This window comes from Acanthamoeba castellanii (assembly GCF_000313135.1).
Source record: "Acanthamoeba castellanii str. Neff unplaced genomic scaffold scf7180000084608, whole genome shotgun sequence".
In the NCBI taxonomy this organism is placed as follows: Eukaryota; Discosea; order Longamoebia; family Acanthamoebidae; genus Acanthamoeba; species Acanthamoeba castellanii.
The window spans coordinates 137,914-152,841 of NW_004457669.1; the positions used below are offsets into that span (position 1 = coordinate 137,914).

The following is a 14,928-nucleotide window of genomic DNA, read 5'->3' on the forward strand; positions in this document are numbered from 1 at the left end:
AGCAAGGAAATCCACGGTTGGTTACCTCTCTCCCCCGATCCCGCTCTGTCTACGGCACTCACAACCGCACACGCACACACCGCACACGCACACACCGCACACGCACCACTGCACACGTACACGCACGTGCGCACGCACAATAGTGATCGATCTGGGCACGAAGCAAAAGCTCTCGTTCAAGATGGACGCGAAGAAGCCCGTGACCGCGCTCGCTTGCGACCCCGGACAGCCGCAGATCGTACGTGCAGACTCACTCCCACTCCCCGGAGTGCAGTTACAGTTTTTTTTGGCTCGTGACTCGGCTCACCCTCGCCCTCGTTCGCATGCGGCAGGCGGCGGCATCGTCCGATGGTGTCGTGCGGGTGTGGGACTACACCAGGCAGCGCATTCACTTCCAAACTGACGGTACCGGGCCACACACACACACACACACACACACACACACACACGCACGCACACACACGACGTGTCTGATGTATTTCTTTCATCGTGCGCGCGCAGACTTCAACACGATCTCGCTGGCCAAGAAGATTCCGCTGTCGCGTATCAGCGCGCTCGAGTTCTTCCAGCAGCAGATCGTCGCCGTCGGACAGAACGGTGTCGTCGTGCTGTGGAACCTCTCCCTGAAGGAGGCCAGCAAAGTTTCTGCCGGCTGGTACGCTCGCCGCACACGCACCGCCGCACACAGTAGCTTACGTGATGGCGTTGGGGGACCACCGCTGCAGCCGCATCATGAGGCACATGCTGCCGGTCGTGGGCGCAGCGGCCCATCACGCGCTGCCCTGCCTGCTCACGCTGAGCGCCAACGGCACGCTCTTCTCGTGGAAGCTCACCACCCACCCCGACAAGAAGATCAGCATCCACCCGGGCGGTACTACTACCAGCCCCTCTAAACGATCGATTACACCACCTTCCTTCTCCGCTCATCTTCTTCGTGTTGTGTGTCGTGTGTGTGGTGTGTGTGTGTCGTGTGTGTGTCGTGTGTGTGATTGTTGAACAGGCTATACGCAGGACTTCAACGCTGTGGTGACGGAGACGGAGAGGCGGGTGGACTATGTGTCGAGCTTCGGCGACCGGTCGGACGCTCCGCAGCTGGAAGCCACTGGGCTCGTCGCGCATCAGTCGCTGAACTACCTCGCCTTCACCTTCAACGTACATACCGACGCAGACAACACACACACGCACACCACCGCACACGCGACACACCACACACGACTCAAATTCGGTGGTATCGCCTGCAGAAGTCGCCCAAGCCGGACGGAGTTCCTTCTTTGCAGGTGGGAACGCGCGTCTGCTTCTATTCCCTCATGCCTCGGTACGCGCCCAACCCGCCAACGATCGATTGACTCACTGCACACGACACTCACCGTGTGCGTGTGTCGTGCGTGTCGGGTCGTGTGCGGCGTGTGTCGTGTCGGATCGTGTGTGTCATGTGTTGCATTGTGTTCAGATCGAATCCGGCGATGCTGCTGCCCCAGGCGGAGAGGGTGGAGGTGCAGTCGGACTTCTTCCACGAGGAGCGGTTCACGTTCGACTTCCCCGTCGACCGCTTCCACTTCGTCGATCGCAACAAGGTCCAGTCCCACTCGCTGTTGGACGGGAACAACATGCTCGAAGACGAGCTGCCGACGGTGCCGGAGGACGTCGGCACGACCCTCCACCCGACCCGCTTCCTCTACAGCCCCATCCTGCGCCAGTTCCTCGTCTTCAGCGAACTCTACGACACCATCGCCCTCAACAAGGACGAAGGTACCGCACACACCGCACACACCACTACATACACACTATCGCACACGCACACGACACGACCGCACATGACACGACACACGCACACACGACACACGCACACACGACACGACACACGCACACATGACACGACACACGCACACGAGTGTTGATTGAATTGTGTTGTCGCGCAGATTCGTCGTTCGATTCGATTTCGAATGTGAGGGAGCAGAAGAAGTCGCTGTTGTCGCTGAAGCTGAAGGAGGGCAAGGCGAACTCGAGCGGCAGCGTCGCCGGCGACGAAGGCGGCCCCGAGGACCCCGACAGCAAGGACGCCACCAACAACAACAAGAAGGAGAGGCACCACCACGCCAAGGAGAAGAAGAAGCTCATGGCCAAGTTCCAGGTCCGCACCTACGCGCACCTGCCCGCCGCCTCGGTCTCCCAGAGGTAACGACGCCCCTCGCCCCCACAAGCTATGCGAGGAATGTGAGGCAGGAGTAAGGAATTCCTGACATTCCTCCCTCGTGGGTTTTCACAACGCAGGACCAAGTACCGCTACTGGCTGAGCGCCGACCACAATTCGAGCGAAGGCAAGAACGCGCCGCGCGTGCTGCAGAAGGGTACCTTATCTCTTTCGTTCTTGTGTTTCTCTCGCGTTTCTTTCTCTCGACAGAGCGCTGAACTGCCAACCACTGCGGTGTGTGTCGTATGAAGGCCGTGACGGTGTTTTCATCGGCAGCCACCACCTCGAATACGTCGTCATCTCGGAGAGCGGCGAAAAGGTACACCAAAATGGATTTCTAGGACATTGGCACCACGTCATGGGGAGCCTAACCGTAAATACACTTTTTTGTCGCAGCTACATGTGGCCTCCACCAACGCCCCGACGTCGTCGAAGGCCTCGCACAAGCTGAAGCTCGACCTCCCGCGCCCCATGCTGCGCGTGTTCAAGACTCCCCTTGGTAACATATCACACACACCACACAACACACGTAAGCGCCTTTGATATTAACAGTGAATGCACGTGCGCGCAGCGAGCGAGAGGGCGGTGCTGTATTTCGACCCGACGGACAGCAAGGTGGTGTACTCGCTGAACGTGGCGACGGGATCGACGGAGATCACTGCATTCCTGCCCTCGCCCGAGCGCCGCCATAGCCTCAAGCTCTACCGCGGCGAAGTCCCCATCGACGTGCTGTGGAAGCCGCAGGCGGTTTGGCTCCCTCGTCTTCTTCGCTCTTGATTTATTTATTCATTCATTCATTCATTCATTCATTGAGTTATTTATAATTGTAAATTTGTATATTCTTGTTCTATTATTTATTTATTTATTTATTATTGTATAAAAAAAACTCACCACGGCATGTTGCAGGCTTCGTCGCACACGCACCTGGCTGCGGTGGTCACGACCCACTTCATTCGCCTGTTTTCCTCCGATCTGAGGGGCAACATCCGCGAGATCTTCAAGTACGAGAAGCCCTACAAGGCCGGCCCGGCCTACTTCCAGGTACACCCAACATCTTGATTCTGGGTCGTTGTATCGTATGAGTGCTTACAACGGTGTACCGCACACGCGCCGCCGCGCACGCACACGTCGACACTTGCGGATGTAGAGCGGCTACTGGCTCGGCAGTTCGTTCCTATTTTCGACGCCCACCGGCATCTCGTATCTGACCATCGAGGGCATCGTCAGGCCCCTCTGCTCTCTCGACGTGGCCGGCGCAGGTTGGTTCCCACCACCACCACCACCACCACCACCACCACCACCACCACCACCACCACCACCACCACCACCACCACTCCCTCCCACCAGGCTGCAGCTATTGATGTGTGGCTGTGCGCAGTGATCACGGCGGTGATGAACGACCGCATCTTCTACGCGTGCCCGTATCACGACCGCACCCAGATCCGCTCGCAGCCCGTTGGCCTGCTCGAGCCGCTTCTCATGGTATGTTTATACGCTATACTTCGATGTATAGATAACCGCCGAATATAACCGCCGTGTGGTGTCGACACAGGGCCAACTGTCGATGGCGCCCTTCCTCCGTCTCTCGCCTCATCACCTGAGGCCCCTCATCGCGAGAATTGTGGGCCGCTTTGACTGCAGGCGCGTCAGTCAGTTCCTCCTCGAGGAGCTCGACAGGAGGGTACGTGCCCCGGCCGCCCGGTTGACGTTGACCTACCGGTTACTCGCTGGCTTGGTTGGGCTCACAACATGTTTTCTGTTTTTCTCTGTGTTATAGGGACTGCCTGACTTGGCGTTCGCGCTCGCCGAGAACTCGATTCTGTTGGACGACATCTACAAGTACGAGTTGGCGGTCAGGTCGCTCTCCTTCCACAAGGCGATCAACCTCCTCTACAAGGCCTACAAGAACTCGCCTGGTTCGTTCTTTTTCCCGCTCTTTGCCCCTTTCTTTTATTTGTTACGAAAGTTCATCGTCTTCGTTCTTTTACCCTCCCCCCCTGACATGGTGGATTGTGCGATCGTGCGTGCAGAGTACCCGGCCCTGCCCGAGTCGTCGGAGCTGCGCGGCCGCTTCGTCCACCTGGCCGAGGTGGCGGTGGACTTCCAGCAGTACGAGATCGCCAGACGCTGCTACGAAGTGCTCAACGACTACTACGCTCTGCTCCACATCTACGCCATCTGCAGGTCCGCAGCAATAATCACGCTTTCGCTTCTCCTCCTTCGTCTTGTTCTTCTCACCTTGTTGTATGTGCGTGCGTGCTGCAGGGATGTGGATGGCCTCAAGTCGCTCACTGTCAGCGACATTCAAGACGCGCCCGTGGGTCTTGCCGAGCTGGCCCAGATGTTAATCGTTGTCGAGGTACACACACAGTCACTGGCTGCACTACGCTCGCCTTCCTTACACCTCGCTCGCTGCACTGCAGGCCCAGAACGCAGAGAAGCCGGCGGGAGTGTCCAACGCGACCTTCACGTCGCTCTACACGACCAGCCACTGGAACGCCCTCCAGGCCACCCATCCCATCATGCGGGCACGTCGCTTCCCTCCTTTCCCATCTTGTGTCGTTCGTTTCGCGTTCCCTGTTCGTTGCTGTGGTGTGTTCCGTTCCATCTCCATCGTCTGTCGTTCTTTGTCATCTGATGGCACGAAATCGCAGCTGCCTTGTTGCAATCTTGAAGCAACAAGACGATCGCAGCAAGTGATTGATATATGTTTTAAATTTATTGCCAGCGAAATCGCAATCACAAAGTCGATTGTCGATGTACGGGGCGTTCGAAGATCAAGGAAAGGGAGTACATGTTTTTACATGCTCTCCTCCTCCTTGCCCTCGACGGGGCGCTGCCTGAAGCCACCCTCGCGCGGGGTGTTCCTGGCGTAGGAGACGCTGAGCCTGCGGCCATCAAGCTCCTTGTCGTGCATGGCCTCAGCGGCGGCCGCGGCGTCCTCGGGGGACTGGAAGGTCACAAAGCCGAAGCCGCGCGAGCGACCGGTCTCCCTGTTGACCACAACTCGCACTACGCGAATCGAAATTGCGCGAGATTAGACGATGAAGAAGCTTTTTGCCAAATTGCTAAGCGGAAATGCGACGTACCGTGCCTGACCTCACCAAAACCCTCGAAGGCCTCCTTGAGCTTGTTCTCATCGGTGCCCCACGAGAGACCTCCGATGAAAAGGCGCGAGGGGTTGATGTCCTCGGTGAAGCGCCTGATGGCCATCCTGTTGGCAGCCGACGAGCCCTGGCGGGCGATGAGGAGGGAGGCAGCGGGGCGCGAGGCGAGGCACAGACGGTTCATTTTGCGGAAGGATGTGGTGGAGATGGAGCGAGATGAGACACTGAGCAAACGATCCTCGTCTCACGCCCAAACACCGACCTCGAACTTCCGGCTTTTTTCCCTCCGCGGAGTGTCGACACGAAAACCGGAGCTAAATTCCTGGAAATGTTAACCTCCGCAAGAAACCAGGAGAAATCAGCGTTTCTTGTTGGGAATCCGCGTTGTGTGCTGGCCATCGACTGGGAGCTGACTGGGAGGGTGGTTGTGGTCGCGGTGGTACGATGACGATCACAGGTGGGCCAGGGTCCCGAATGCGAGATGGTCACCGTGGCGCCGCTCAAGCCGGAAGGCGTGCAGGACTGGCTGGGCAAGAAGCTCGACTGGAATCCGGCCTTTATTCCCTCGTCCCAGCGCCCGGCCCCGCCGCCGCCCCTGACCCTCGCCTCCGACCACTCTTCGCTCGACGACCACCGCAGGTACTCTCCCTCCATCCACCTCTCCACTACGCAAGTGATCAGCTCACCCGACGACTTCTGGGGGATTGCAGTGGTGCGGCGGGCGGGCGCAGGGCGAGCGTCGTCAACGTGCCGGACAAGGGCGGGTACCTCATGCTCGTGCCGCCCTCGCGCAAGCTGCACATTCCCAAGGTGGCTCTGCCCTACTGCGACTCGACCACGCCCACGCTGCGGTACACGACACACACACACACACACACGACACACGGAGAGTGCTCACACACTTTATTAGTCGCACTCTTTCGGATGAGAATGTCAGGCGCATGACGCACTACGCGACCAAGAGCGCCGGCGATGCCTCGGGAACCACCTCCGACGGCGACACCCTCGACCAAGACGTACGTGGCCCCTCCGCTCTTTGGCCTTCTCTTTTTGCACCGGAATGTGGAATGCGATGAATGCTGACAAGTCGGCACCATCATCACTCCAGGACGTGGACAGCACCGAATTCTCGGGCACGTCCGAGATCCCCTCGTCCACCAACGTCGACGACACCTTCTCGCCCATGACCGACAACACCGAAGACGACGTACGCCCCTCCCGTCCGCCCACTCCCAATTATGTCACACAATATAAAAAGATATGTAATAATAAATAATTCCATATAAATATACTATAATTAATCTAACTTTAATTCTTGAAATGCAGGAAGAGGACACCGAGACGGAGACGGTGCGCGATGTCGACATGGACGACGAGGAGCGGGAGAGAGCGGAGAAGGAGGGCGCCAAGCCGGGCGAAGGTACCTTGCCTTACCACTTCGTTTTTTTTTGAAATTGAGTATATATATATATATTTATATATGGCCAACGTTGTTACAGGGATTGCGCGCTGATTTCTTTTTTTAAAACTAAAAAAACAAACAAATCGATAATAAGTTTAACTCCTATTTACTACGGTTGTCTGGCAGGCGAAAAGCAGGAGAATGAGACGCCCGCCGAGTCCAACGAAGAAACCCTGGCCACCATCTCCTCCGAGCGGAACAAGATCACGTACGCCACGCCCTCCTCGTGTGTGTGTGTCACACTAACACACTTTTGGCCAATTCGTACAGCAACGCCCGCGAGGGAATGAGGCGGATGCTGCTGCTCATGGACCTGGGCCGCTTCAACTCTGCGTTCGACCACGCCGACCTCTCCATCCGCCTCCTGCGTACGACACACACACGCACACGCACACGCACACGCACACACGCACACACAAAGATGCTAATGATGGCGATGGTGATGATGATGGTAATACAGGCAAGGACGCCGAGGAGCGTCGGAGGGAGATCAAGTTCTGCGCGTCGTACAAGCTCGCCCTGTCGCTGCTGCTCAAGATCAAGCAGCTCCAGCGCCTGGCGCGCGAGGGCACCCCCTCCTCCTCCTCGTCGTCGTCGTCGCTGTCGTCGGTCGTCGCCTCCACGGCCAAGCTGCTGCGCGACAAGAACCCGGCCAGTGGCCTGGCCCTCATCTCGCGCCACCTGACCGAGGTCAGGCTCGACCCCCGCCACGGCGCGCTGCTGCTCAGCCTCGTGGTCGGCATCCAGATGGACCTCGGGAACTTCAACTATGCGGCCGGCCTGGTCCGCCGCCTGCTCGCTGCACAGCTCGAGGCGGCGGCGGCCGACGACGCGTCGGCGGACAGGGCGGCGCTGCTCGAGAAGCTGCGCGAGTGCGAGGAGCGCGGAGGGCGCGGCGGCGCTGGCGGCGATGCGGTGCCGATTCCCTACAAGTGCGTGCGCTGCGGGCACATCCACGCGGGCAAGGTGCCCGGCAGCCACTGCGACAAGTGCCGCGCGCCCATCCGCTTCTGTCACTCGGTACGCGCCGACCATGTGTCGTGTCGTGTGCGCGCGTGCGTGTGTGTTGTGTCACCGGCGCACTCGCTGACTAAAGGAGTCGTGTTTGCAGTCGTACGAGCTGATCGGCCGCTCGCACTTCTACGCGTGCCGCCTGTGCGAGGCCACCTACGCGCACGACACCCCCAAGTGCTCACTGTGCCTCTCGGCCTCGAGCCCGCTCTCGCCTCGCCGCGTCACCACCCCCGCCCAGTGAGTCCCTACACGGCACGTTACAATCGAATGCATTCTTCATCACTATCTTCTTTTTCATCGTCGTTGGTTTGGTTCAAACCTTTGGTGGCCACCAAAGCGGGGGTGGTTGGTGGCAAAAGAGAACAACACGACAACAAAGAACGGAAGAAAGCGACGATTGTGAGGGTGGTCCGAGGGGCGAATGGGTGCTGGGGTGGTGGTGAGGTGAGGTGCGGTAGGTGTGGACTAAGTTGCTAGTTGGCCTGGAAGAAGAAGGAGACGAGGCCGGCGAGGTACTGGGTGATCTCCTTCATGCCCATCTTCGACTCGCCGTACTGCCTGTCCACGAAGGTGATCGGGACCTCGGCTGTAGTTCGAGCAAACAGTTGATTAGCTGCTGTGGTGCCAAGATGAAGAAAGAAGAAGAAAGAAGAAAGAGAAGGCGATGAAGAGGTGTTGTACCGATGGAGTTGCCGATCTGACGCGAGCGGAAGATCATCTCCATCTGGAAGACGTAGCCCTTGGACTCGGTCTTCTTGATCAGCTCCTCAAAGACCTCCCTCTTGTACAGCCTGAAGCTGCCCGTGAGGTCCGACACCTGGAGCCCCAGCAAAAAGTCCGCCAGGTAGTTCGCCACTCGGCTGCAGCCGTCACACGCACACACGACACGCACACGCACACGACACACGCACACGCACACACCACACACACACGCACACACGACACACGCACACACGCACACACGACACGACACACGCACACAGTCAGCGAAGCGAGCTCGAAGCGAAGAAGGAGAAGATGATGATGAAGATGAAGATGAAGATGAAGAAGGTGGATTGCCTGGTGAGCTTCCTGCGGAGGTCCCATCCCCAGACGCCGCCGCCCTGCACGTAGCGGGTGCCGGTCACGACGTCGTAGTCCTTCTCCTGCTGCTTCTTGATCATCTGCGCGATGAACTTGGGCTGCACGCGCACATCACGAACTGACTGTGAGCGTGTGTGCGGTGTGTGCGGTGATGTGTGCGGTGAAGCATGTGCGGTGCTGCGTGGCGGTCGTGCAAGCTAGAGGAGAGGTGGAGAGGTGTACGTGGTGAGACATGTCGGCGTCCATGAGGATGATGAAGGAGCCGCGCGCGAACTTGATGCCGTGGAGGTAGGCCGTGCCCAGGCCCAGCTTGCCCGGTCGAGGCTTCAGCACCTGCCGTGTGTGTGGGCGCACGCCAAAGGGCAAAGTCGAGTCAGGCCACCGCTTGCTTGTAGAGCAGAGCAGAGCAAGACGGGTTGATGGAAGGCTAAGGGGGGATGTACGATGCAATCCCTGTCCTTGGTGTTGAAGATTTGCATGAGATCGGCGCACACCTTCTGGGTGCCATCTGGGCTCGCGTCATCGACAACGATTACCTCCCAATCGATGCCACTGTGATTGATTCGTGATGAAGGGAAGCGCAGAAGGAGGGTGCTCGCATTGAGCAAACACGAACAACATCATGAATTCATGAAAATCAGATCAGAGGGAGAGGGCGTACGCCTTGTTCAAATGCTTATTGATGAGCCAGAGCATGTATGGCAAATTCTCGCTTTCCTGGTACGTGGGAAGGATGATGCTGTACTTGGGCTTGTAGCCCGTCGTCCTGACCTCCTTCTTGTTCGACATTGTGTAGTGTGAATTCAGATGGTGAATTGAGATGACGTTCGTTTGTGCCCGCCACGTCAGCAAAATAAATAAATAAATAAAAAAACAAATACAGCAAACAAATGTAAAGGCAAGACCAAGTCAGGTGCTTGGTGGGTCTTCGAGATTGTGAAGGATGTGGGCGATATGGGGCGGGATGGCCACCTGGGCCTCGTACAGGTGGTGCTGGGTGGCCACCACGCTCAGCCTGGACCGCACGCTCGGCGGCGGAATCGCGTCACACGTCTCCTGTCCCCCGGCCTTCATCCTCTTCTGACCGTCGGCATCGTCATCGCTCTTATCTCTGTTATTGCTGCTGTTGACGACAATGAAGATGACGTTGAGTTGGCTGTTCATCATCATCATTGTCACCAGTAAGTGAGTGAACTGCGAGATGTATGGGGAGTTGTACGGTATTGGCTCGGCTTCGTCATCGTCGTCGTCGTTGTGGTCGCCATGGGCGGCCAGCCGCAGCCACGGGTCCTCGAAGTCGGAGGTGCTGAAGGCCATGGAGAGCGCGATCCGAGGGACCGTCGCACGGCTGCTCGCTCGGCCACCGAAATGAAGAGTTCTGCCGCCTACGCTCCCCACGTTGAGCAATTCAAAACAACCTTCATTCCAAGAACAGCGCAACAACGTACCCCAAGCGAGAACAGACCCAGCCGCGGCAGGGAGTGCCCTCACGTTCTGCACGTCGAAGTCCGTCGACTCCTTTCCACTTGCGTAGTCCTGCACGAATCCGTTCATTCAGTTGCAACGGGATGAGCCTTGTGGTGTGCGGTGTGCGGTGTGCGGTGTGCGGTGTGTGGTGTGTGGTGTGTGGTGTGTGGTGTGTGGTGTGTGGTGTGTGTCACGCGAACCTCGTCAAACAACGCCGGCACGACATAAATGCAGCCATTCTCCGGCGTGGCATCAGTGAACGGAATCCAGGCTGGGCGCGCGAGAGAGAGAGAGACAGTGCAGCCAGTCAGTAGCCTGTCCGGCAGTAGGATTCGCTCCGCTGGCTCATATAGGAGACGTTGTTCAACGCACCTGTGACATAGGCCGGCTCGCCGCGGTCATTGAACGGCATCGTCTGGCGATCCCGGTGTGGCTCCCACCCCTTCTCCTGCAGCACGGGGTCGATGTACCAGGCCCAGAAGTCGGCGTTGAACTGGAGGTCGCAGTTGACCACTTGTCGCATCAGCAGGTGGACGGCGTACGCCATCAGCCACGCCTGGACACGCGTCCAACATTCGCAGGAGTAAGCTCGATCAGTTTGGTGGTGGCGGCGGTAATGACGATGACGACGGTGGTGGTTGTTGTGGCGGCAACCTCGTCGTACATGATGACCCACACGGGGTGCCACCCGAACCGCACGAGAGTGGCCACTGCTTCGGCCAGGAGGGAGACGCGAAAGGGCCACTCCACGCCGGGCATCTGAAGTTGTCGGGTGGTATGTGGGCCGATCGGTCGGGCGTGAGTGATCTCTTTGGAGAAGGTTCGCACCTTGAAGTAGCCATCAGCCAGCATGTCCCCGCGCAATGACGACTCACGCGACTCGCCCTCGCCGGCCAACCTCCTCGCCATCAGCGAACGGAGCCGGGCCTTGGTCTCGTTCACGAAGCGCTCGTCGTTCACCTGTTCACAGCCTCAGCTCAGGCCCTTCACACCTCGAAAAATATAGAGAAAAAAGGGTGAAGTACGTGTAGCGTGGGACAGAGGCGCCGCCAGTAGTGCTCGCCCTCGACGTCTGCCACGCTCTGCAGTCTGTGGGGCGTGGCCCGGGTGTGGCCGGTGTTGAGTGCCACGCAAGAAGTAGCGGTTGATGCATGGAGCGGGGGGGGGGCGTACGGCGGGTGGAGCCTAGCCTCCGCTGTGGACAGCGGCACATGGATCCACCCTACCTGAAGTGGCCGGCTTTCTTCTTCCTTCTCCTCACCCTTCTCTTTGACCTCCTCCCCTTCCTCTGAACTGCCCCTTTCGCCTCTTCATCTTCCATCTAGCACCTATTTCACACTTTTTATTTTCTATTATTTTGTACAAAATTGTGGGCTGCTTTGGTCACAGGTAGAGGGCGCAGACGAACACCAGAACGCAGAGCAACGCAAAGGCTGCCACGAGCCACGAGTCGTCCTTCCTCCCGCCCGCTCTGCTCTTCAGAAGGTGGGCAGACGATGCCGCCGCGACCGCGACGACGGTGATAGTCGGCTTCCTTGTACCTCCTCCTCGTCGCTCCTCCTCTTCTTGTCGCCGGAGGTCGGCCAGGCGGGCCGCTTCGTCCTCCTTGATCGCCGCCTCGTGCCGCTTCCTGGCCCGCCGCCTTCGGTTCTTCTGCAGTCGCAGCGCTGCCCGCATCTGCGCGATCTCGAGCGCCACCCGCGCCCGCTCGCGCTCGTTGCGCAGCCGCTTGGCCTCGAGCGCCTCGTCCCGCTTGCGCTGCCGCTCGCGCTCGCACGCCTCCCCGCCTCCTAGACTCCGCCGGATCTCGACCATCCGCTGTCGCGCCTCGTTCAACTCGCGCTCGCGCTGCTCAAGCCGCTCTCGCTTGCGGGCCTCGAACCGGGCCAGCCGGCGCTGGGCCAATTCGTCGCGCTTGCGCTGGAGCCGCTCGGCCTCGCGCTGGAGCCGGCGCCGCTTCTTCTCCTTCTCGAACAGGAGCCGGTGCCACCGCCGGGTCTCGTCGGGAGTCTCCCACCCGCGGCGCCAGCCGCGGATGAGCTCGCGCCGGCCGGATTGCAGGACGTCGAGGGCGTCCTCCAGCTCTTCGAGCGACTTGGCCCGCAGCTCGGCGAGCTCGCGCTCGCGCTTCTCCCTCCGCTCCAACGCCGTCGTCGGGGCCTGGGTCGTCGTGGGCTTCTTCGTGTCCTTCTTTTCCGTGGCCTTGTAGGCTGGCTTGCTGTGTTGATCACCATTACTCTCGTTCTTCTTCTTCGTTTGCTTGGTTAGCTTTGTCTCTTTGTCTTGCTTCGCGCCGGCGTCGTCTTCGTTCTTCTTCGTCTGCGACTTCGGCTTATTGTCGCTGGTCTTCTTCGTCCTATCGCTTGTTGGCTTTGCCGTCTTCGTTATCTGCGGTTGACCGCCGCCTTCGTTCTTTTTCATCTTCTTCATCTGCCTGGCGATGGCGGCGGGGGTCGTGGTCTCTCCCCTGGCCTTCATCTGCTCAACCACCGCCCGCTTCTCGCTCTTCCTCTTCTCCTTCCGCTCCTCCCGCTCCCTCTTCTTCCGCTCCTTCTTCTCCAGCTTCTTCTTCTCCTTCGCCTCCTCCTTCCGCTTCGCCGCCTCTTCTTCTTTCTTCTGCTGCTGCTCGTCGTTCGCCTTCGTCTGCGCCCCCGGCGATCGCACGCCGCCGCGACGCCCGGCGTACTTTTGGCGCGGCCACCGCACGTAGAACGAGGGCGACGGCGCGTAGACCGACGGCTCGCCATTGTCGACCAGGCCCCGTTTGATGAACTCCACCATGCTCCGTCGCCTCTCGCTGTCCCGAATCGCCTCGAACGCCCTGTCCCTTCCATCAGTACATACTTACGTAATATATATCAATATATAGATATATTCCATATTGTTGGCATATTATAGAAAGTACTATATAAAAAATGCATCAATAAATACCTGGCGGCGTCTTCGGGTTCCTTGTAGAGCACGAACACGAACTCTTTGGCCCACCGCTCGCGCACGGCGAGAATGGGGCCGAACGACGCGAACAAAGCCCTGTCCGTGCGGACGAATCGTCAATCAGCCAGCCCAGCAGCAACTGAGGCCTCAGAGACAAGCAAGGGGTACCTCAAGTGCTCCTTGCGCTTCTCGACGATGAACCGCGCCTTGGACTCGCCTTCTTCCGCCACATCGTCGAACTTGAACCCTGCGCAAAGGAGTGCCGTGCGGGTGTCAGCCCATCGTATGGGCGGCTTGAGGCTTGGCACGAAGCTGTGTGTGTGGTACGTACCTCCCACGAAGATCTTGCGGCCCGACTCGAAGGCCTCCTGGCGCCGCCACACGCTCTTCTTACGCTCCCACTCCTCCCACAGGGCGAGCCGCGCCTCCTTGGTGTCCTGCGCGCGCTTGATGTCGCGCAGTTCCTTGGTGCGCTCGTCGATCTTGCGCTTCTCCCAGAGGAGCATGCGAATGACCTTCTCCTTGCGCTTCTCGCGCGCCCGGGCCTCGATGCGCACTCGCTCCTCGCACCAGTTGGCCTCGAGCCGCTCCAGCTTCTTGACGCGCTGGTCGTCGCGCCGCTCTTGGCTCCGCTGGACGCGATACCGCTTCCAGTCCTGCTGGCCCTCGCGCTCCCTCTGCCGCAGCCTCTCCGCTTCCTGTCGCTTTCGTTCTTTCTCCTCCCTTCGCTTTCGCTCTTTGTCGAGCCTGCGCTCGGTCAGCAGCTGTTCGCGCTTGGCCCGCAGCGACACCGCCCACGACGGCTCATTGGACCCGTGGCGCGGCCGGGCCGCCAACTGCTGCTGGCTTCGGGCCGACGTGCGGCCCTTCATCGCGTCGTCGAAGCCGACGGCTTGGCTCAGCAGCCGGACGTCTCGCATTCCTGTCGACATACAATGATTGAGATATGGTGCCGACCAAGCCCATGGCGGATGCAGGGCGAGGCCACTGCGCACCAGCGACGAGCCGGCTGAGGCAGTACTCCTCGGGTCGTGTGTTCACGCTCAGTCCCTGCAGCAGCATGCGTTGCTTCCACGAGAACGAGTACCTGCGACGCGACACATCAGCACACGACACGACACGACACGACACGACACGACACGACACGACACGGCACGGCACGACACGGCACGACACGGCACGACACGACACGACACGCCACGACACGACACACGCGACACGAGAGGACTGTACGGTATGTCATCGAGTAGGGTGCGGGCGGCGACAGAGTCGAGCAGCCAGCGGTCCGACACCACTTGCAGGCCCAGCTCTTGCGCCTTTCGCACGCGCGAGTCCACCAGTTGGTCCTGCTGCTGCTGTCGGAGCAGTTCGTCCACGTCCTCCTCGCCCACCACCAAGTGGGTCACCTGGTACCACGAGCGCCACCTTAAAGCCCAGCCCACGGGAAAGGGTGGGGAAGCGGAGGGGTACCTGCTTGGAGAGGATGTAGACGATGCGGCCGCCATGGGTGGTCACGAGCCGCTTGAGCGCTTGGCGTCGACCTGCCGAAGCCTCCAACGCGCCCGAGAACGAAACCACTACACCACCCAAGACGGTGCTAGTGGTCTCGGCCCCAGCTCCCGCGACTGGCTCGCCCGTCAGTAAGGGCATGTGGCCTTCTCACACCTCCT

The 14,928-nt window shown here is 59.5% G+C and overlaps 5 protein-coding genes and 1 pseudogene across 5 annotated transcripts in view; 2 read left to right on the plus strand and 4 right to left on the minus strand.

Annotated features, from left to right (window-relative positions):
- Nucleotides 1–4,865, plus strand: part of ACA1_075050 (WD domain, G-beta repeat-containing protein) — a gene marked incomplete at both ends in the record, with an annotated part of 5,564 nt that extends 699 nt beyond the window's left edge. The window contains 21 exons of the mRNA XM_004353413.1: nucleotides 164–238; nucleotides 333–405; nucleotides 502–655; nucleotides 726–871; nucleotides 1,001–1,152; nucleotides 1,242–1,315; nucleotides 1,451–1,749; nucleotides 1,920–2,175; nucleotides 2,272–2,348; nucleotides 2,443–2,510; nucleotides 2,588–2,690; nucleotides 2,763–2,938; nucleotides 3,098–3,232; nucleotides 3,339–3,450; nucleotides 3,570–3,673; nucleotides 3,744–3,872; nucleotides 3,969–4,107; nucleotides 4,222–4,375; nucleotides 4,457–4,550; nucleotides 4,615–4,723; nucleotides 4,846–4,865. Of these exons, the coding sequence (XP_004353465.1) occupies nucleotides 164–238; nucleotides 333–405; nucleotides 502–655; nucleotides 726–871; nucleotides 1,001–1,152; nucleotides 1,242–1,315; nucleotides 1,451–1,749; nucleotides 1,920–2,175; nucleotides 2,272–2,348; nucleotides 2,443–2,510; nucleotides 2,588–2,690; nucleotides 2,763–2,938; nucleotides 3,098–3,232; nucleotides 3,339–3,450; nucleotides 3,570–3,673; nucleotides 3,744–3,872; nucleotides 3,969–4,107; nucleotides 4,222–4,375; nucleotides 4,457–4,550; nucleotides 4,615–4,723; nucleotides 4,846–4,865 (2,649 nt within the window). The remainder of the gene's footprint in view (nucleotides 1–163; nucleotides 239–332; nucleotides 406–501; nucleotides 656–725; nucleotides 872–1,000; nucleotides 1,153–1,241; nucleotides 1,316–1,450; nucleotides 1,750–1,919; nucleotides 2,176–2,271; nucleotides 2,349–2,442; nucleotides 2,511–2,587; nucleotides 2,691–2,762; nucleotides 2,939–3,097; nucleotides 3,233–3,338; nucleotides 3,451–3,569; nucleotides 3,674–3,743; nucleotides 3,873–3,968; nucleotides 4,108–4,221; nucleotides 4,376–4,456; nucleotides 4,551–4,614; nucleotides 4,724–4,845) is intronic.
- Nucleotides 4,866–4,991: 126 nt separating this feature from the next.
- Nucleotides 4,992–5,482, minus strand: ACA1_075160 (RNA recognition motif domain containing protein; the record flags this gene model as incomplete). The annotated part of the gene is made up of 2 exons (XM_004353414.1): nucleotides 4,992–5,203; nucleotides 5,281–5,482. 2 exons carry the CDS (start codon nucleotides 5,480–5,482, stop codon nucleotides 4,992–4,994), a joined length of 414 nt encoding a protein of 137 aa, XP_004353466.1.
- A 297-nt stretch (nucleotides 5,483–5,779) lies between these two features.
- On the plus strand, nucleotides 5,780–8,015 carry ACA1_075170 (uncharacterized protein; the record flags this gene model as incomplete). Its single annotated transcript, XM_004353415.1, has 9 exons — nucleotides 5,780–5,937; nucleotides 6,030–6,149; nucleotides 6,236–6,314; nucleotides 6,407–6,505; nucleotides 6,625–6,718; nucleotides 6,887–6,968; nucleotides 7,031–7,128; nucleotides 7,221–7,780; nucleotides 7,872–8,015. 9 exons carry the CDS (start codon nucleotides 5,780–5,782, stop codon nucleotides 8,013–8,015), a joined length of 1,434 nt encoding a protein of 477 aa, XP_004353467.1.
- Nucleotides 8,016–8,247: 232 nt separating this feature from the next.
- Nucleotides 8,248–9,646, minus strand: ACA1_075180 (dolichylphosphate mannosyltransferase polypeptide 1, catalytic subunit; the record flags this gene model as incomplete). The annotated part of the gene is made up of 6 exons (XM_004353416.1): nucleotides 8,248–8,387; nucleotides 8,456–8,591; nucleotides 8,869–8,955; nucleotides 9,080–9,190; nucleotides 9,301–9,409; nucleotides 9,519–9,646. 6 exons carry the CDS (start codon nucleotides 9,644–9,646, stop codon nucleotides 8,248–8,250), a joined length of 711 nt encoding a protein of 236 aa, XP_004353468.1.
- A 120-nt stretch (nucleotides 9,647–9,766) lies between these two features.
- ACA1_075190 (uncharacterized protein) lies at nucleotides 9,767–11,537 on the minus strand (the record flags this gene model as incomplete). Its single annotated transcript, XM_004353417.1, has 8 exons — nucleotides 9,767–9,977; nucleotides 10,077–10,205; nucleotides 10,323–10,393; nucleotides 10,525–10,595; nucleotides 10,697–10,880; nucleotides 10,979–11,284; nucleotides 11,350–11,438; nucleotides 11,498–11,537. 8 exons carry the CDS (start codon nucleotides 11,535–11,537, stop codon nucleotides 9,767–9,769), a joined length of 1,101 nt encoding a protein of 366 aa, XP_004353469.1.
- Nucleotides 11,538–11,707: 170 nt separating this feature from the next.
- Nucleotides 11,708–14,908, minus strand: ACA1_075200 (annotated as a pseudogene).
- Between the last annotated feature and the right edge of the window lie 20 nt (nucleotides 14,909–14,928).